Genomic DNA, 20,961 nt, shown 5'->3' with positions numbered 1-20,961 from the left:
CCAAGGTGCCATGGTCCACTCTACATCTGTAAAGGTTGGGCTCCAGCCCCCTGCTACCATAGCCGGTTAAGCTAGGCCAAGTTATTTAAAAATAGATGTACATGCAGTGATACTGCCTTTAGGATTTGTACTACTTTTTTAACACTTAGTTTATTATACTATTTTGCCAATAGTTGCTAAACACATCTGTTCTGCGTCTTGACTGTAGACAGGCAGGTGAGGTGAGTGGAGCCCTTTCTAGCAGATGTGTGGCAGACACACAAATACAAATGGACACGTTGAAGGCACATGATAGGGACTCTAAACAGCGATGTCTCTCAGCACTCGACTCATGAGCTGATCACCTAAGTCACATTTGAAAACCAGCTGTTAACAGTCACACTTTTAAGCTGTTTAATGGTTTATTCATGGTTAACACACATTATAAAGCCATAGTTATTAAAATGCTTTTTCAGTGCCAGGGTCTTGATGTCTGTCGCCTCCAGACATGTTCGACTGCTGTGACAACATTTTATTATGATCTATAATTATAATGGAATCTCTGAAACTCTTACTGGTCTTTTATCAGTGACGTTTTTCCGTTTGGTTATTTGAAGACAACGAGAAATGGGGGAAGGGACGTTACATGTAAAAAAAAAAAAAACAAACATCCACAAGTCACACACAAATCAGGTGCCGTTTAAGAATAGGAACCGCCATGTTGGCTCAAAAAATAACTCAGACGCTTGTCACAGAGAAGTTTTTCATAACCTAAAAACTTTTATCCATCATTTCAAACTAATCTATGAGTTGTTGTTACATACTGGTGCATATAAGACACAGTTTGTGAAGCATACAAACTGCAGCTTGGTTGTAAATGCTTGATTCTTTGTGATTTACTGGAGTTAAATGTTGGTATTTTAATCATGCACATGGAAAATGATCAGAATGAGAAGTTTTACTGATCTAAGGATCTTTAAAGTAGTGCATCATGTGTTTTGCAAAGCTGCTCCAAACATCACGTACTGTGAGCTGCTGTGAACGCCGCCATCCTCACTCATCACACACTGCACACAAAACTGATTCCCCACCATCAAATATTCAGACTATGTTTTCAGACTGAATAATGGTTACATGTAATGGGGAGTTTTGGTGCAAACTGAAGAGCATGGAAATATACGCCACACTGCAAATATGAGCTACTCATTCAAGCGATGTGACGTTAGCTGCTGTCATTTGCAGTTTTTTGTGTTTTTGATGTATAATGAATTTGAAAACAAGCAGAAGCGTTTCTATTCTGTATACTTCTTCAGCTTGACTTCATTTTGAGGTTTAACTGTGAAGTCATCTTGAAAAAAAAAACACACTTCCTGTGGGTGCAACGTGTGTGTGTGTGTGTGTGTCAGAACGAGAGAGAGAGAGAGAGAGAGAGAGAACCTCCTCGTCTAATTTGAAGCTTTTCGTCTCATTGAGCAGCATTTTGATGTAACTGAAATCTTCAAGTGGAAATATTCAAAAAGTTGATCTATAAATTAGAAAGCTCTAGAAACGCACACAAAAACAGGCATCCGGAAGAAAATGCTCAGCATGGGTGTCCAGGCCGTGCTCGTCGTCCTCCTCCTCGGCATTGCTACCACGAAGGCTGGCGAAGGTAACAGTCTGGCATTTGTTTTTAATTAATATTTTAAAGTCACTGAGTCTCAGTTAACTTCTCTGGATTTAGAAACATACATTCTGTCAACAAACTAGGACATCTAAAAGCATTTTCAAAGGAATTTCTACAATTTCCTGTATGTCAACTATATGCTTTAATGTCCACATACACTTTTTGACGTTTATATACTTTTGTCTTTGTTAAATTGAACACATTTATTGTGAGCAGACCTGGCCCTCTTTGGTAAATGTTAAAGGATTTCTTTTTATAATAATTTAGAATGATGTGTATTAATGCAGGGAAAATTCACAATGTGCAAAAGATGAGATAAGTTTAACCTCTTAAGCCCCAAGCCTACCTGATCTCCTGCCTTTTGCCCCCGTATCAGGGGGCGTTGGGGCTTAAGAGGTTAAGGAAAGTGTCTCACATCTCAGATTGTCCCTTTCTGTGTGAAAAGTATCTTAATATCTGTCCACGTTTTTTCAGGCAATGTGGAATTCTGGAGGAACGAAGTCACACTGACCTGTCCAGGAGAATGGGAGTGGTCTGACAAAAGTGGAAAAGTCAATGTAACAAGTACTACCTATACATTCATATATACCAGCAAAGGCAAATACAAATGTGAAGACAAGTCTGATCAAAATTCTAAATACTTTTTCTATGTTGAAGGAAATGGTGAGTGAAAAAGAATCTTTTCATTTCCTCACTTGTGTTAGCTGTTCACGCTGCTCTAACACTTGATGTCTTTTACCTCCAGTGTGTGAGGACTGCTTTGAGCTCGAAGGAAACACATTATTTATGGTCATTGTCGGGGACTTACTCCTGACAATAATTATGATGGTAATAGTCTACAGGTGCACTAACAAGAAAAGCTCAGCTGGACCTCCTCAACCTTCCAAAGGTAAAAATGCACTTGGACAAATGAGTGACAGTCTATTAATTCACCTTTTTCTCTTGGTTGAGTTAAAGGTTACCTCATGTCCTTTAAACACCTTTAATTCTTGAGAAATTCTGTTATTAGTGGTATTACAAGCGTTAAGTCGTATTTATTGTGTCATCATCTTTCAGCACCTCCTCGATCTGGAGGCCGAGGTCCACCTGTCCCGTCTCCTGACTATGAGGTACGTACTGGATAATAAAAACTCTGTTTTACAATTAAAAATTATTACCGTCAACATCTTGGGCCTTTATTTCTCCAGAGTGACTTGGAAAAAAGTCAAAGAAATTATACCATCAAACATAAAAAAAAAATTCACAATGAGAAGAAAACAGTGTAGAAAAATATCTCAATGCCTGTTTCAATATTGACTTTTTGCAAAGTCAGTATTGAAACAGATTTTTAATGTGAGCCAATCCTGATTAAAAAATTATGCTTTTAGCCTTTAACAAGTCTACGGCAGCATTTAACTGGAATGTTAAATCCCCAATAATTCAGAAATTATGGCATTTATATTGTTGATGTTTTCATAGTTTTCATGGTTTCTCCATCTAACCACCCACTCATCCATCCAACAATCCATCCATTTTCTACCGTTTATCCGCTAGATGGTCAGAGCAGGTTTAGCAGGGTATTCCAGATGTCCTTTTGCCTTTAATACTTTTCTCTTCCTTCTTGGGAATCCTGAGGTAAACTCAGGCAACAAGAGACATTATTATATTACAGTTTTGGGGAAAGAAGAGAAACAGACAATCAATAATGGATTTCTAAAAAATGTAGCCGAACTGATCGGTGATCTGAATTGGAAATTTGGCACTAAATAAATAAAACTGAATTGAACTGAATTATTCATACTTTTTTAATTTACCAGATGAAACAATTAATGTCCTGAAATGGTGTTTTCATGTTCTGTGAATTTTTTACTTTTTCCGCACATAATCTAATGTTGTTTTACATGATATTTAATGATGTGGTGCAAGGATTGATAAAAATCAGAACATGTCATTTGATAAAAAATAAAATCTGAATGACGAAAAAGATATTTTTAGCTTTGTTTGCACTAAATTCTTCCAGTTCCTTCATGTACCAAATAAGACTATGTTAGACGGTATTGGAACGAGACCAACGGGTCAACGTTGCAATTGGATGGAATTGGCCAGAGTTAATTAACTGTTTATCAACATAGAACATAGATTACACTAAATAATAACACTAATTTGCCAAGATGTGATTCCAAAGCCTGCTATGAGCAGAGTCGAAACTTGCCCAAATATTTTATACTTTCCCTCAATTTTGAGAGAACTAGCAAGATGTAATACACGCAAAAGTGTTAGAAGAAGAGATTTCCCTAAATCAGCTACTCAGATATGTTGGGATTAAAGAGCGTCACTCCATTTTCACCTGGTTCATGGATCTGATGTAGTTCTTTAACCACTTGTTTTCTTGGGCTTTCTGGGTGGTTGATTAAAATCCCTCCCTCCCATAAATAAATAACATTATTTAAGCATATTGGACTATTTAACTACTTGGTGCTGTGTGCTGTAATCTGACCATCCTAAAGCAAAACATTTTATTGTTTGTTTTGTTTTTCTCGCAGCAATTGAACCCTCAAACTCGGGCCCAGGACACTTACTCCACGGTGGTCAACAGGATGGGATAGAAGCACTTCAACTATCGACTCCGGGTCTCTGCACGAATGAAGGAAAACAATCACAAAAGACACACAAGAGTATCAGTCATGATCCGAGTAGCTTGCAGTGGCTTCTTCTGTTTTGAATTTGAAGGGTCACCTTAACCAAAAGCCAACACAACAAATTTTCTCTGTTTCCCTTTGACTTACAAGCAGGTAGAGTTCAGGCGGAATTTGCAATGAGATTCAAAAGTTAAAGATATTTCATTTAAATATTATTTAGTATTATAGCATGGTATATAGTATTTAAATACATTTTTTGTGAAAAAAGTTAAAATGACAGATTTTATCAATGTAAAACCATTTTCCAGTATATTTTGAGAATTGCTCAGTATAAAGGAGACATTTGTGTCTATCGTCAAGTGGTTGGGAAATTGAGTTGGTGCTGATTTTAAATGAATCAATGATGATCTGCCTGATTTCTAATAAAATGATTAGCATTGTGACGTGGTGAGTGCCTGAAAAGTAGCCTGCAAAAAGTGAGCAAAAAACCAAATGTAACATGAAACATGTCCAACAGAAAGAAAGCGTTAGCACTGACATTAACTTAATGAACATTACGAATTTGTATTTGTTGTCGTGAACTGTTAATGCCAACTTAAGCCATTATATATACCCATTTGCAAAGATGCTACCATGAAGCACGTAGAATATATAAACTTATCTAAAATGACTGTTAGGGATATATCAAACAACAAAATATTCAAACTGATATTGTAGACTAAATATCATCTTTCAATATTGTGAGGCATAAAAACAGGTGTCAGGCTAATGAATAAATAAAGACGCTTTTAAGAAACCAAATTTTTTTGCGCTTATTGTACAGGTTATTAGGTGTACACAGAAATGCAGTACAGCACTGTGACTGCAAGTTTGCTTTCTTGTTGCCTGTAATATTCATGTTTTGCTTTTAAATATACTGTTTTGCTACCGTCATGAAGTTTTTAGTGTTAGTTAGTTGGTTAGTGGTAAGGGTGCACAGCGGCAAATCAATTTATTACTGTATTGACATGGAATTGGATCACATCAGTCTGTAGAAGTGTACCTGATAATGTGGATAGCCAAATATATGTGTTTATGGGGTATCTGAGTATTTTGATCTTTTAATCTAAACATTGGCAGAAAGTGCTGTAATTTAGAGTGACAAAATCATATCAATTCAAATAGAATTACATGTTTTGTACATATATAAATAGAGTATATGCAGCATTTTAAGCTCTGACATGTAAAGAGAGCATCAGATATGTAACATGCTGCATGCACAGACCTTTGAGGCTTACTTCTTTGCTTCTTCTTTCATTACAGTATAATGTGATAACCTTTTTGTTACTGTAATGGACAACGTGCGTCATTAATATAATAAACCACAGTGAACACTGCTCTCATTTATGTCTTTGTTCATGGTTGAAAACAGTACTGGGATGGTTCAGCAGATAGAACTGTAACCGATTCATGAAGCTGCCTCAAAGCCACAGCTCATATCCGTAGCACCCCAGCCCCCATCACACAGTCATCACCAGTATGTCTTCGTTTCTGCTGTGACAGTTGTATACATCACCGTCTCTGGAAACATCCGAAATACCTCTGAAACATTTCTCAATGCATAAACATATTTTTGATAGTGTTAAAGACACAGTGGAAATATCACATCATGTTATGTTTTGGGCTTCTGTGTGATTTTTTTTTCCCGGCAGTGACGGAGCACAGCTGTACCGGTGGAAACAAAAGAGGGAAACACAACGTAATGTTTTATCTCCATGCAGACTATTAATGATTGATAAATCTGTTACACTGTATGCATCTCAGAAGAGTAGTGTTTAGTGGAAACACACCCACACTTACTGCTCAGTTATCTTCATTTACATCTTCTGTATATTTGTGAGAGAAAGAAGCAAAGAAAATAGGAGGGGGGTGGTGGTGTGTTCTTCTGTCTTTGTTAAGTCAAACCGCTCCCACACACAGACCTACATCTGCTCATCTGTTAGTGTGCACGAGCACACACGTTCATGTTGGATCAGAGCGTGCATGTGCTCGAAGGTGTGTGAACATGCCCTGAGTCAGAAGTTGGTTTTGTGTGTGTTTGTGTGTGTGTGTGTGGGTAGATCAGGTTTGTGTTTCAGATCCGAGCTGCTTAAAGCTCTATTGTTTGATCTCTTCTCCGGCTCCGGTAGAAAACAGTAGTTTGTAGCTTTGTCACAGCAGAGTGAGGAAGAAGACGAGCTGCTATCAAAGACGTTAAGCTTTTAGATTATCTGACATGGGGAGGCCTCTGAGTTTCTCTCCTCCTTAACTTTTGTGTTTCCTGCAACACTTTGTTACTATTTTAACCTTTCAGTTTTCTTAACCTTTCTCTATGCTTTTCTCTTTGCCCTTGTTGTGTAACTTTCTCTTCAGTGTAAAAATTTAACTGATTACAAGTTCACATACATTTACATGCATATTAATCTATTAACCATTAAAATTACAATTATATCTTAAAATGGTCCTAAGTAATTCAACTAAGTGACCATTCTTACTTAGAGTTCCCTCTGAGGCCCTGTACTTGTAATTGAGTATTTTAATGTGATTATTCACTTAATTAAGCAATCTGAATGGTTAATTGGTTACTTATACAGTGAATCGGTGCAATAGTAGCAGTGTAATGTTGTATCTGGTTGAGTTGGGGCTCATTTTTACTGATCACTTTTTTCCTTTGGGTAATAAAATATATCTGAGGGTTCATTCATCAAAGGTGCATTGGTCAGTAAATACTAACGTTAATAATTGTTTCATTTTTTAAACAAACTTTTATTTAATGATTTAAACAAAGGCTAAAAGATAATTCATTGATGGGGTTTCCAAGGTAATTTCTTAGTCTTAAATTTAAGTATGTGCAAATGGCAAGGCTGCAAAATCAAATGTGCATGCATTTCATTAGAGACCCTTTAGCATTTAATGTTGTTGTTAGATTGTTTAGCATTCAGGCTAAAAAAAAAAAAAAAAGGGAAATGAAATCATATTGTTGATCAAAACCTCAAGTAGGCCTCAATGTGTTTTTCAAGCAGAGGTTCTACTCAGTGGTTTTATATCAAACAATTAAAAAGATGAAGCTGGCATTTGCTATCTGGACTCAGTATTTTTGTTTAGTTGCAACTATGGTGTTGACCAAATTTAGAAGAGAGAGTGAAGTGCTAACGCTAGCAAGCTTGGTTATAAACTGCTAGCTAAGCTGCCTCTATAAACTGTACAACACACAGACACAATTACCTTCTCAACAGCATGAAGCTCATAAAATACTATCATTTAACTCACCAGAGAGTAAGTGCCAACATCTTGGATTGGATTTTTGTGACATAATACCACTAAAATTGGTCCAACTGCACAAAGATGGTGTAGTGACACAAATTAGCATAGTTAGTCAGACATCTGTCAGTGTCTGCACACCTGTCAAACTAAGCAGTCACGCCCATAACTAAGGCTTTAATCCCAAACAGTGTGTTTAAAAAAAATAAAAAATCAGTCACGACACAGATATCAAATTTTGTCCCAGTTGTAAATAGCTTTAACACACAGTTGTACATTTTAATATGTCTCTGAGGACTGACTCACCTTTGGAGGCAACCACTCTCCATAAAGAAAGACAGGGAGCGTTCTAGGACTGACAGACAGCATAATGGTTATTGTACATTTATTGTAACTTCTGTGGTTACAAGAACCTTTTCCAAAAAGAAAAAGGACCATGCTGGAACATGGTGAAATACTTTTCACTTTTCACCTGTTAGTCAGCTGCATAAAATAAACTGAAAACATGAGATATTCACATCAACATTTTGGGTGGATTTTTGGATGATGTCATAACATTTATGATGTAACCTCTGTGCTGAAGTTGAGCTCAACCTCGGGGTTTTTTTCAGCAAAGCATTGGCAAAATATAATCTAGATACAGTTTTAGCACTGCTACTGATAATAATACTACTAATAATAAGAACAATAATAATAATAATAACTGAAACTCAGATTGTACATATTCTGATTATTTTGATCTGGTACAGATCAGTTTATTTGAAAATGGTACTATCATTGAATGAATACTGAAAGATTTCTGCACCGGACTCACTGCCATTGTTTCACTGTTACAACACCATTGATCACTTCATGGACGCTTATGGAGTCTTATTTAAGACCCCGATATTATGTAAAAGGTTAGTAGCAAACAGCATCGCGTTCTTAAGAAATTAAATATGTTAATTATTTCACTAAATATGCTGTTCTTAAACTCATCTATAAATGTTCAGTCTCCTCAGATGCTCAGTGAGCGGGAGGCTCCTCCACAAGGAACACAAGAGAACTGTCAGGCGTCCTTTTCTAAAAGATGATTCTGAAAATCTGCTTATTCAGTTTGAGGGATTTTTTTCATCAAATGAGTTTTTGTTGCGTTTTTAGTGCTTGTGATAAAATTGTTAAATTTTTGTGTGTGTGTGTGTGGGGGGGGGGGGGGGTATGTCAAAATGTATTTAAATCGTGCTTTTTACATATTGAACAAGCCCATGTGGTTTGGTTATAAACTATTTGACATGTCGCTAAATTTGACATATTCACGTTCATGCATATTGAGTGAACGGACAACAAAAATAAAGAAAAAATAGGGCTGCAAAGGCATCTAACTTATCACTTAAATGAAACCACAGAACAGCTGGTTTAACATTAAATAGTGGTTTATTTTTTTACATTTACAAATAATTATATGTATATAGACATGCTGGGGCATTTTCAGATTTTCATTTCAAAATAACAGTTTGAAGGAATTAATAAGGATATGTATCAAAACACGGGAATAATAAAAGTAATAACAATAGTCAAATTTATCTATAACATTTTCGAATGTGTGAGATCTTTATTTGCAAATGAGTTAAAAATCAAACTACATTTATATTATCATATGTGCATTACTTACACAATGTTAATATTTATTTTTTAAATGTCACAGTTATCATCAGTACATGGTTATGGTGACACCATTACAATATAGGGTATTAAAAAGCACAGTATAAAGCTTATTTATACATTAGGACTGAAGTATAATATAGCAGTTACCTTAAAATTGTACCAAAGAAAAGTATTAGAGAAGTATTCACCACTAGCGATAGCAAGACAACGCAGTCAATTTTAGTCCTTGAGTTTTTCATTTGTGTACCAAGATAATCTTAGTTTTTCATTATTAAACAAAAATAGTACTACAGTTAATATTCTGCCTCGATTTTCTGGCGTCTTAAAAGCATTATCTTACAAGCATGATGAAAGTAAAGCTGGAAGAGACTTTACATTAGACTTTACATTAGAAATGGGCATAAACCAAGCTAAACGTAAACCCTGGAAACAGTTTTTCCCTCTGTCGGGGGCTGCTGTCGGATGTTTCAGATGCGAGGACTCATGGACCTTCAATTTCCAGCGATGGACCCAGTGAGCATCCTTCTGTTTATTTTCTGTGGACGAGTTCGTCATATGTATCTCTCTGGCCAGCTCTCCTCAGAGGCTGTTGCAGAAAAGGTGTCAGTTGCTGTTTTTTTTATTAGCGGTATTTTCACATTTACAACAGGTGTTCGTGTTTCAGCTTACCTGGTAGTGGTCATTGGACGGTCCTCTGCTTTCAGAAACAAGATGCTGTCTGTCGGAGCCTGAGGACACATGAATTATTATTAACCAAGCTAATCTGCTGATGGCAATTTGTTTTAACAGTAATGCTATTATTAATAATAATGTTTTAGGGTATTTGTATGCATTATTTAAATGACTATAGTTTTTAACTCTTAGTGATTTAATTTGGAGTAATTCTGAATTGTAGCTGGAGCGCTAATCCCTATTCTCTTCTACCAGTGACCAATATGACACTCAAATGCTAATTGTGCCCAATGTGGTGAACTAATTAAAATAATAGCACAACATCCTTCACCAGTGACTAAAGACCAATCCTGCAGGATGTTTAAAAATATACTACATCTGATATTTACAACCAATGTTTCCCACAGTAAAAGACAGATAAACAGTCTTTACTTTTACTCTTTCTGTTAGAGACGACGGGGCCGGTCCGAGTCTGAGAGGCGAGGAGATAGACACCCACTCCAATCACAGTGGTGGCCACCACATTTCCTATGACCATGCCCACTATGGACATTATGTCAAGCTCTACACAGTTGTCACAGCCTGTGAACACACACATACAATAATTACATGTATTCACAGGTATCCTGACAATTTGACATTTTTATCAGATTCAGTTCTGTCAGGAATCTTTAAGCAATACTGTAGGCTACTTACTTTACATTATTATAAAGAATGAAGCCAAGTAAAGCAAGTACAAAAGAGTGTGCATACTAGGTATAATAAAATGGAAAACCGAAGTTTTTTTCATCACATTTCACAAACACAGTTTGTCCTGCGGAACTTACTGCGAAACTTCACATAGATTTTCACTTCTTTTTTTTCAGAATTTGTGCATGTGTACTCCTTGGTGTTGTTGTCTCTTTTTTCCAATGTTGTTTCTTTTGGTTCGTAATTCTCAGGACAAATCACTTTAATTCCCTCAGCGAGCTCGTTCACTGTTATGTCTGGGTGAAAAATAAATAAATAAATAAAATTGAACACCTCAAACTTGCATGTACTTTAAACGTTTTAACGTTTAACTGTTACTTGTACATTACCACATAGTTCATATATTTCCACACACATCTATAATGCTACATAGTCACATGAAAAAAGTAGTCTTCTTACCGGTGTTTTCACAGCTGACAAACACTGCAAGAAATTCGGAGAAAAATATAAAAAAAATTTCATATAAATAAAACCAACATGTACTTCTGTAACATTCAAAGTTGAAATTAAAACCCTGTCACTGAATTATGATTCCTATAGTGATTTTCACTTCATGTCAGTGTTGGGTAAAATGGTGTGGCAGGCCTACCTGTGAAGGTCCAAAGCAGCAGCAAACAGGAGGGCAAAGCAAAGTGATTCTTCATTGTTCCTGTGAGTTCTGCTGCTGATAGAAGGAAACAGTTCATTTCCCTGCAAGTAAGCGCGAGTGAACTAGAGAACAACAGGAAGTACGCCATTTTCTACTTCATGTCAACCATATATTGGACTTGCAGAGAAAGATAATAGATGATGAAATACAACATTTAGGGAGCTATTCAGAGGAAATCACTTTAGTTGGCCAACAATACAAACTCTGAAACCAGGTTTAATTTGTTTTATTCCTAGAATTCACACTTTACACATTATTAATTCTAAATGAAATAACAATATCAACACTTAAAATCAGCACAACATAATATCAACTTTTAAATAAAAGTACTGACCACAAAATGAAGTGGGTCTCAGCCGCCGAGCATCCAGTCTCTGTCTGTCAGAGTGTCTCAGTCTCTCTGTGCATGTGCATGAAACGGAAGTGAATGTGATTGGTTTATCTTCTGTCTCAGCAGGCTTTGTTGATTCCTACATCTGGAGGGGCCTGACTGTTACTTTGACATATTCAGATGCACTTAGCTAATAATATATATCACACTCTCACAAACACAAGCAACATTTTAAGTTGCAGTGGCGTATTTTGAACTTGTCACAACAAAAATCCGTTTGTGCAGTTTCAACACTAAAGCCTCACTGAACTGTTCGTTCATTTCCTGTTTGATCACTAAACTTCATGTTTGTTGTATATGTAATAAAATTAAAATGTTGTGGGTATTGAAACTCCCTACCCACGTGATTTTTTCTCATGGCAGCTTTCACATCTTACAAAACACATGAACAACAACCGGAGAAGAAAATTCCGCCTTACGGGAATGACTGATCAGCCTGTTGACAGTAATTGCTGCTTGGTGTACGCTTGCTCTGGGATACGTTCATGCCGGTGGTGGTAAGCAGCTCCATCTGGTAAAACGAAGGCATAAACACAACCGCGTGTGTTCAGATGAATATTTTAATTCCCTCGTGTGTTGTGAATGTTTTCTTTTCCCACTATGTGTGTGACAGACTGCATTTACTGTACAGAGCAGAAGAAAAACAGAGAGAAAGCAAATAGATGCTCCCACAACACAACTCAGCTTCCTGTTTGATGAAAAGCCACAGGAACCTGTGACCTAGAGCTAACACCTGGCACACACACACACACACACACACACAGTTAAACCTAAAGAGCTAGATTATTCTTCTCCTGCACCTGCTACAGCTATAGAGTACCCAATTACTTTTTTCCCCAAATGCAACTGTGCCTTCTCCATCACACAACACTTATTGCTAGAACTATGCCAACAACACACATCACTCTCATCGTAAACCGCTCTGCAGCGCCCCCTGGTGAGTGTTGATTGCAACCACGGCATTTTCCAGCTTTTGCCTCCACACAGTCTTGATATTATCTTTATTAGACATCTTCTTTTATACACATATACATATGCATACAAATATACAGTACATTGCATCTTAACATTTCCATGACCAAATACATATTCTATAATTATGCACCATCTTATTCAGGTATCAGCGTTAGCATAGAACATTTAATGCATTCCAGTAATGCAACACAGACGAGGGACATTATGAGCATGTTTACAGGAGATCATGTTGAAACAAACTGAAAGATGAGCGCTTCAATTGCAGTTCATACTGTTGAGACAACATGTCAGCAGTGTAAATACCGAGCACTTGGTAACAAACACACAGACAGTTTCCTTGTGTGGTTATGAAACTCGTGATCATGTCGATGCGGTCAGCAGAATGGTGTTAAACTCCACCAACAAGATCCTGGATCCTGTTCGTGTCAGTCCAGCCTGAGTTGTTGGTTGAGTGGCAGTTGCTCTGGGTTTCCTCCGGGACGGCTGGACTGTTCTGAAGTAGAAGGCATGCATGTACAGTATGTGTGTTACATTCAGGGACGTCAGAGCCAGATCTCCTCGCTGCTTGTGCTGTTCACCTTATAGATGTAGCCCACCATCGGATATCTGGCAAAACCTGGAAACCACAGGGGGGAAAGAAATAATGCTAATGTTCCTGAATACAAAAACTTATGTTAAAGTATTTTAAAAAGTGAAGAAAAAACTTAACAGGATCAGGAGTATTTCCCTGACCTCTGGCAGCATAGGCTAAAGATAGATCTTCCTCCTCATCTTCCTCTTTCTTCTCCTCTCCCACACTGTTCTGCTGGGCGGCCTCTCGGGCTACAAAAAGTGATACAGGAAAGATGGAGGATGCAGTAGTATGTGAGATGTTATCCTTTTTTTGGTGGGGAAGCTGTGGTGAGATTTTTAAAATCAAGTTAAAGTGTATGCATATGTCTACTGATGGACTGGCCACCTATCCAGGGTGTATCCCATCTCTCACATTACAGTAACATTTGGGATAGGCTCCAGGAAGTGGTTCAGAAGGAGGGATAGAAACTGATACAACTGTTAGATACTTGCTGTAGCTAACAGGCTAAACAGAATCAGAAATACAGATAAAATGGCTAATGTGGCTAAGCTAAAACATTCCATTGAAGCTTACAAATTAACACAATATCAACTATTTATTTAAGCTATTAAAAGCAGTCTGTAAAAACCCAACATGTAACAATGCATTTCTTGGAGGGTTTTTTTTTTTTGGGGGGGGGGGGGGGGGGGGGGGCTGACGTGCTGCACTTCCTAGCCAGTTAAATTTATGTTAAGCTAAGCTAGGTTTAGCTACCACACGACAAAATCTTTTAATAATCAAAATAACTTGCTAAACTGAAAAATAACTTACAAAAACATTCAATTAATTTTAATTAGCATCTGTGTGTGTGTGTGTGTGTGTGTGTGTGTGTGTGTGTGTGTGCGTCCTAGACAAAAGCAAAACAAAAAAAGTTAAGACGGTTAAGTCTAGGTAAAGATAAATGATTCACTAACGTTTTTCCTGACCTTCTGTTTGCTTTACTGACAGATAAGCAGGTGATTGTTCTGGCAAAGAACCAGAGTGACTGGTACATTGGCGGCTGTCTGGAAACCCAGAGAAACAGGTTTCAATAGACACATCTAAGAAGTGAAGTCTGGCTGTAATCCTTTCTCTAACTGTGAGCAAGAAAGCAAACAAGTAGGTTCCCAAAAACTGTTTAGCACTTACAGCAACTCTCTTGTTCCCTCTCACCTTCACGTAATCCCCTTCAGGGAATTAAATATATTTAAAAATATAACATCAGGTACATTCACAGTAAACTTTCTGGGATCATTATCATTCATTATCCAGTTTTGAAATGGTGTAAATCCTGTGCATTAATACTAAATGATTATTTTCCCTCTTTGTGATCTGATTGGTTTTAATAGAAGAACATAACCACAACAGGACAGCTCATTTCTGAATAAAAAAGCATGGATCTAATCTAAGTAGTGCCTGAATGCATGCCTAGAATTCCAAATGATCAAGAAATGACAGACTGATTGCTCTTAACAAGATCTTGGAGAGCATATTTTACACCAAGATTGTCAGATAATGTTTGTCGTGCTGCTTCCGTTAAAGCATTTTTGCACCTGATTATTGGACACACAATTCAGTTAAACAGCAAAGATATAAGTGAGTGATTTGTTATTAAAGTGTTGTATTCTTAAACTGTTTGCACGGTCAGATTCTGTGCTGTGGTTAAACTGTGGTAAATGTACCTTTCTTTAAAGTGCTGAGGTCGTTGAGCTGCATGTTTGAAGGCAGGGACATGTTCTCTCTGGGGATGAGGGTCTTATCAGTTTTATCCGGCTTCAGATTGGCTGACTCGCTGTGTGGAAGATATCAAACTTGGATTAGAGATGGTATTGATCTGTAGGATGCACATAAAGTATTCTTAAGAGCAGAGAAATGCTTTTAGCAGTGTTTTCAGTCCGCTAATGCGCTGCGGTGGAAATTATTAAGGGAGATGTGAAATATGGATGTGCTGGAATACAGAGATGGTGTTGGTGTGGTGTCAATCAAACGTTGAAGATTTAGAAAGAATAATGGCAGTGACTGCTGAGATTTCCACTTTATTTGTGCTGTAACATCACAAGTCTGCCCTCCTTGCTTACCTCTTCTTGGTCATCACAATCTCCACTGTATCCTCTGTAACATCAAACAGGGATGTCTGTTAGTCTGCTGAAGAATACACTAAGAATACATGCTGCAATCACATTTTCCATCTGGTTTCTTCACTGCATGCATGCACACTTGAGTCTCACCAATAGACTTGCTCTTGTTTTTTTGCATGAGGCAGAGAACTATCAGGCTGAGGATGAGCAGGGCCATAAAGGCCATGGCTCCTCCGGTCACGATTCCCAGCATGGGCACCTCCACACGAGACTGCAGGAACTCTGGAGACAGAAAGTGGAGAGTTTAAAGGAATAATTCCATGTGCTTTTTTCACTTTTTCTTTTGTGATCTCATAATTGCATGGTAAATAGGAAACTAAGGCCAAGAGAGGCCAAGCTGTAGAGGTCCTGATGACTGTATTATCATCACATGTAGTTTCTCAAGTCATGGTAGATTTTCCTCACCTGCCAGTGTGAGGTTGCTTTGCGCCGTTCCCACACTGTTGCTGGCATTCAGCGAGACATTCCCTGATAGACTGCTGAGCGTGACTCTCAGCGTGTGATTGGTCAGCCAGGGGTAGCTTCGTGAGTCCAGAATGAGGAAGTCAGAGGTATTGGCCACCAACTGGCCGGACTGGTCAACAAAGGTGATCGTGGCAGGTGGATTTGACCGCACCAAGGCGAAGAGGACTAGGGAGAGTCCGGGGTCTGAGGTTTCACTATAGTGGGCATTCACCCTGAGGATTTCTGGCTCGACTGGGACACAGAGAAAGAGCAATTCAGCATTTTGTCAAATGCATCAGGTGAAGACACATGGGCCCACTTACTCACACTGGACATTGAGCGTGACCGTGGCGTTGTAGCTCTCGCCTGTCCTGGGGTTTGATGCGACACACACCAGTTCCCTGTCCCACTTTCTGGCCCTCAAAGAGAAGGTGCTGTTGTGACTGGACCCCGGTCTCATCACCTCAGAATCCTCTTGTGACGTCATGACCAGACGGCCACGGTTTGGCGATGGATCTCTCTGCTGCTCGCCGTTCAAATACCAGGTCAGCATGGGAGGGGCGTGGGGGTCCCAGCCATCTGAATGGCAGTTGAACCGGTGTGTCACATTCTCCTGCAGCGTCACACCTCCCCGGTGCCATCCGTCAATTTTAGGAATGGGCTCAATTGCACCTGTAGGTACAAGAGTAGTACTAATATATTATGGTCCATTCATCCATCCAACCATCCTTCCTCGTCACATGACACCATGTCAAAGAACTGGTAGATTCAAACCCAAAATCTTCTTGCTGTGAGGCAACAGTGCTAACCACCAATGATTGTGCTGCCAGTCTAATTTTATTTATTTATTTATTTTCATCATCGTCATCTTGGTCTTTTGAAACCACGTGATCATGAATCCTCCCTTAGTTATCCTATAATAGGTCTAGGCTGCTGGGGGCTTCCCATGATGCACGGGGTGTTTCTTCTTGACAGGTCATGACAAGTATCACTTCCAGGCCATTAAAAAGAATGCAGGTTTAACATTCACCCACAGTGTTTTATTTTTTAAGCCCGGGAAGGTTGGGGCTTCAAAATGCAATGTCCAGAAACCACTGGGTGTACTAAGAACACACAAGTCAACACCATGCAGAAGTATGATATCCCAGTTATCTCCATCTTTTATATAAAGTCTGTATATCAATGACATCTGTCAGCTATGACTAAACTGGAGTCAGGATCATAATTAGTACGACAGATATAATCAGGACTGAAGCTGCCATGTTTCTTACCTGTCCAGGACAGGGCCAGTGTGTGAAGGAACACGACGGCCGAGCCCGACATCCACCTTCCCAGACACACACACTCCATAATGGCCCAACAGAGCACCACACACACACGCACATCTACCTGCAGAAACAAGAAATCACATAAATCTTTAAATCAAGATCTTGCTGCACATTGTTATTAATGAGAAACATAATATGGTAGCACAGTGCTAAAAGATCATCCCAAATGAATCGCAGCCTCCATCTATGCAGATCAGTTTGGTTCTACAAGAGTAAATGAGTCCAGTTCAAGAAAAAGCAGGGATATGGTTTTTGTGATGCTTAAGAACAGCAAATTCAACATTTGAATAAGGCAGATGTTCTCACTCATGAACTCCACTGTCACTAGACTCAAGCTGTTACATTGTTCACAGCTGGATTTCTCACACGTAGCACACAACACAGTCAGAGTTCTCAGAGGCAGGAGATATGATGCCCCCTCTAGTGCTGCAAATCCTCTGGACACTTTATTTATTTATTTTTTACACCGGATCAGTCCAAAATCACCTGGGCCGTGTACCAGTGAGCATAGGGTTATGGTGTAATGTACTGTTGTTCTAAGCCTGACATTTTCATTCTCATGTGTACCCCTGGAAGGTGCAGGCCTGAACCTTAGAATAAATACATTTATTTTTTTAAAACGGCTTTAAGGAAAATCTCCTGTAAATATGTATGAAAATTGTAGATAGCCTTTTGTGCCTCTAGAGGGAGCTGTCAGAAGTCTGATTATTGCCTCCAGCAGTGTCTCTCCAGTCTGTGGCCTTGCTCCTTGTCTCTTCTTAAGACTAACAGCTCAAGGATTCAGTAGGACCTACAAGAATACCACCCAGCTGTTGATGGCCAAATTGCATTGTGGGTAAGGTGGGCAACATGTTGTGCAAAACTTCACTGGAGGTTTAATATATATGTATATATAAAGCAGTTGACGGGAAACTTTAAATGCAATGCAGTCTCTACACAGGCACTGACAGGCCCGTCATTCTTTAGTATCTTGACAAATATAGGGTATGTACAATGTACCCCATCACTACAATGCAAAACACTGACGGGTGGCTGGGATCAGTACACGCAAGAGCAGAGAAGAAGGAATATCTAGTGTTTGCTTTCCTGCTGTATGGGTCATGTGATCTGTGGGAGAAACCTGGAGGAGAGCAGGAACTGAGCCATCTAAGAAACACACACACAATCCTACATGTATGAGGACAACCAAGAAAATTCTTAGCTGAGCTCATATATGCGCAAGATAGCAGCGGACAGATGTTTGCAGCCAGGTGGAAGAGATGCTTTGCACTGACAATCATAGGAATCTGATCGCCAGCAAGATGCTATATATTACAGTGCAGGTCTACACACATGCACACACACATTATGCACTCTCTTAGGCTGCATGCAGTGCAGCTGTGTGCGCTTAAATACACAGCAAAAGTCCTCTATAACACACAGTATTACCTCAGCCCTTTCTGCAGATGCTGCTGCGATTCAGCCTGCTGGAGCTCCATGGCAGCAGAGGAGGAGGAGAGGAAAGGATGGCGATGACAGTGGAGAGATGAGAGGCAGCCCTCCCTGACTCAGTTGCTTTCCCATCTGCGTGCACTCATACACTTACACACATACGCACACACACACACACACACAAACACAGGGATCTCTGCAGGATACGGCAACCTCCAGTAGCAGCTTTCACTAGCTGGCAAGGGCTGGCTGACGCAGGCAGTCACAGTGTCGCCACTCGGAGGAGAGGAGAGCAGAAGGGAGGGTGGGAGAATAGGAGAAAGAAGAATGATGTAGAGAGAGAAGCGTAGTAAGGAAGAAGAGAGCGGGCACAGAGTCATGAGGGAAGAAAGAGAAAGTGATGGTGTGGGGGAGGAGACAAGGATGCAGTGTCGAGTAAAGCCAGAAAACTGTCAGTTCCCAGGGATTAAGACATCATTTCCTGTCATCCATCACCCAGTTCCATCATCAGGCATGTTAAAGTGAACCCATGTTCTACAAACACAGACACACGACAAGTCAGCGCTCTGTTACTGCCGACCGAAAAGCCTCTGCAGTGCAGCTGTACAGATCAGAGCAGCAGCATGCAGAGCACTGCAGCCAGAAGGCAGACAAAAGAAACAAGCTCATACAATAGGGGGCTATGTTTCCATTGTGTCATCAACCTGTGACTTATAATGAGAACTTATTCATCTTAAGGGTACAGTAGCCTAATTCTCAGTAAAGAAGTCACTGATTTAATTATGTAGCTGTTATTCATTCAGTGGAAACGCCTCTCTGCGTGCTCTTTTCTCCAGTTCAGTCATCTGTGTGATTGCATCAGTAGAGGGTTAGGAAACATTTAGAGTTTAGGACTTTAAACGGAACGTTTCAGTGTGTACAGACAGCTGTGTAAACCGTGTCAACACACTTCAACACTCACCCAGCTGACAAGACTGCTTAGTGAAACGCACAGACAGACCATTCACCTGGACACCATTAATGAAAGGAATGTGCTTGGTTACTTCACAAGCATAATCAAACAGACGGACCTACAACAAGTCTGATCTACATTTCCTGTCAAAGTGACGATTTTTGCATTTTGTCTTATGTATTTGCTTCTCTCTTGAAACCTGTAGGTTTCTGTTTATTTCCAAGCTGCAGTGATATGACATCATTAGCAATTTTCAAGATTTCAAATGAGCCGTTGTCAAATTGCAACTGAAGGCAGGATGTAGATCAGCCTGTATTGTCTTATTAAACATATTTCAGTATTGGAATAACTTGAAGATCTTATAGTGTCATCATTCGAATATCTAATCCTGTTTGCTTTAGTTATTATTCAGGTAATTAGTTCTTGAGCTGGAAATTTGATAGGCATTCACATTTGGTAAACTGGTATTTGATGTAGTCCATAAACACAGCTGTTTAAAAATAAATGCTGAGGACTTACAAGTCAGTCCCATGCAAGCTCTCCATAGACTTCTGCAAGATTCCATCCAACCATCCATTCTCTGACGCTTATCTAGGTTTGGATCATGGGGGTAGAAGTCTGAGCAGAGAAGCCCACACTTTCCTCACCCCAGCCATCTCATCCAGCTGGAACAACAAGATGTTCCCAAGCCAGTTGAGAGATATATTCTCTCCAGTCCTGGGTCTGGGGCCTCCTCTCAGTAAGATATGCCCAGAATGCCTCTCCTAGGAGGCATCCATGAGATATATTAGTGGAGTTCGATGTGGAAGAGCATCAGCTCTATTCTGAGTCCCTCTTGAATGACTCTAAGGGAAACCCCGGCCACTCTTCGAAGGAAATTAATTTCTGCTGCTTATATCTGCAAACTCATTCTTTCCGTCACTACTCAGAGCTCATGACCATAGGTGATGATAGGAACGTAGACTGACTGGTATTTTGACAGTTTCGTTTTTATGCTCAGCTCTCGTTTCAATATAACATATCAGTTCAGCATCCACATTATTGCAGACGCCGCCCCTATCCGTCTGTCAAAGCACCCCCCCACATTATACCCTGAGGGACCCAGTCAAATAACTTGTCCATGTCCACAGAAACACATGTAGATTTGCTGGACAAACTCCCACACGCCCTCAAATATTCTTGAGAGGATAAAGAACTGGTCCGGTGTTCCAAGACCAACCCAGGGGCCATGCCACTGTGCAGTAACCACATCAGTGACTTCACCCCCAATGATGGGTGAGTCATCCCCTTCCTCCCCAGACTCTACTTCAATGATAGAAGGCGTGACTATAAGATTGAGGAGGTCCTCAAAGTGTTCTTTCCACCACCTGACTAAATCCTCAGTTGAGGTCAGCAGCATCCCACCACCACTCTAAATAGTGTGTGGAATACCTCTATCCCCTTCTAAGTCGTC

General features: G+C 39.4%; 3 protein-coding genes across 3 annotated transcripts; 1 reads left to right on the top strand and 2 right to left on the bottom strand.

The window, feature by feature from the left end:
- Positions 1 to 1,474: 1,474 nt before the first annotated feature.
- Positions 1,475 to 5,602, top strand: LOC134641391 (T-cell surface glycoprotein CD3 epsilon chain-like). The gene is made up of 5 exons (XM_063493800.1): positions 1,475 to 1,630; positions 2,120 to 2,308; positions 2,391 to 2,534; positions 2,702 to 2,754; positions 4,168 to 5,602. Exons 1-5 carry the CDS (start codon positions 1,558 to 1,560, stop codon positions 4,228 to 4,230), a joined length of 522 nt encoding a protein of 173 aa, XP_063349870.1. The 5' UTR covers positions 1,475 to 1,557; the 3' UTR covers positions 4,231 to 5,602.
- Positions 5,603 to 8,995: 3,393 nt separating this feature from the next.
- LOC134641549 (T-cell surface glycoprotein CD3 gamma chain-like) lies at positions 8,996 to 11,646 on the bottom strand. The gene is made up of 7 exons (XM_063494025.1): positions 11,592 to 11,646; positions 11,198 to 11,269; positions 11,008 to 11,031; positions 10,686 to 10,844; positions 10,291 to 10,440; positions 9,856 to 9,914; positions 8,996 to 9,772 (listed from the first exon to the last, which is right to left on the bottom strand). The coding sequence occupies exons 2-7, from the start codon at positions 11,250 to 11,252 to the stop codon at positions 9,716 to 9,718; spliced, it is 504 nt and encodes a 167-aa protein (XP_063350095.1). The 5' UTR covers positions 11,253 to 11,269; positions 11,592 to 11,646; the 3' UTR covers positions 8,996 to 9,715.
- A 990-nt stretch (positions 11,647 to 12,636) lies between these two features.
- LOC134641675 (transmembrane protein 25) lies at positions 12,637 to 18,970 on the bottom strand. The gene is made up of 9 exons (XM_063494173.1): positions 18,554 to 18,970; positions 17,069 to 17,186; positions 16,125 to 16,469; positions 15,759 to 16,049; positions 15,444 to 15,575; positions 15,294 to 15,327; positions 14,898 to 15,007; positions 13,356 to 13,445; positions 12,637 to 13,239 (listed from the first exon to the last, which is right to left on the bottom strand). The coding sequence occupies exons 2-9, from the start codon at positions 17,145 to 17,147 to the stop codon at positions 13,166 to 13,168; spliced, it is 1,155 nt and encodes a 384-aa protein (XP_063350243.1). The 5' UTR covers positions 17,148 to 17,186; positions 18,554 to 18,970; the 3' UTR covers positions 12,637 to 13,165.
- Positions 18,971 to 20,961: the final 1,991 nt, after the last annotated feature.

Source organism: Pelmatolapia mariae, linkage group LG14, assembly GCF_036321145.2.
Source record: "Pelmatolapia mariae isolate MD_Pm_ZW linkage group LG14, Pm_UMD_F_2, whole genome shotgun sequence".
Taxonomy (NCBI): Eukaryota; Metazoa; Chordata; class Actinopteri; order Cichliformes; family Cichlidae; genus Pelmatolapia; species Pelmatolapia mariae.
The sequence above is the reverse complement of the archived record's forward strand: the minus strand, read 5'-3'. Positions and strand labels throughout refer to the sequence as shown.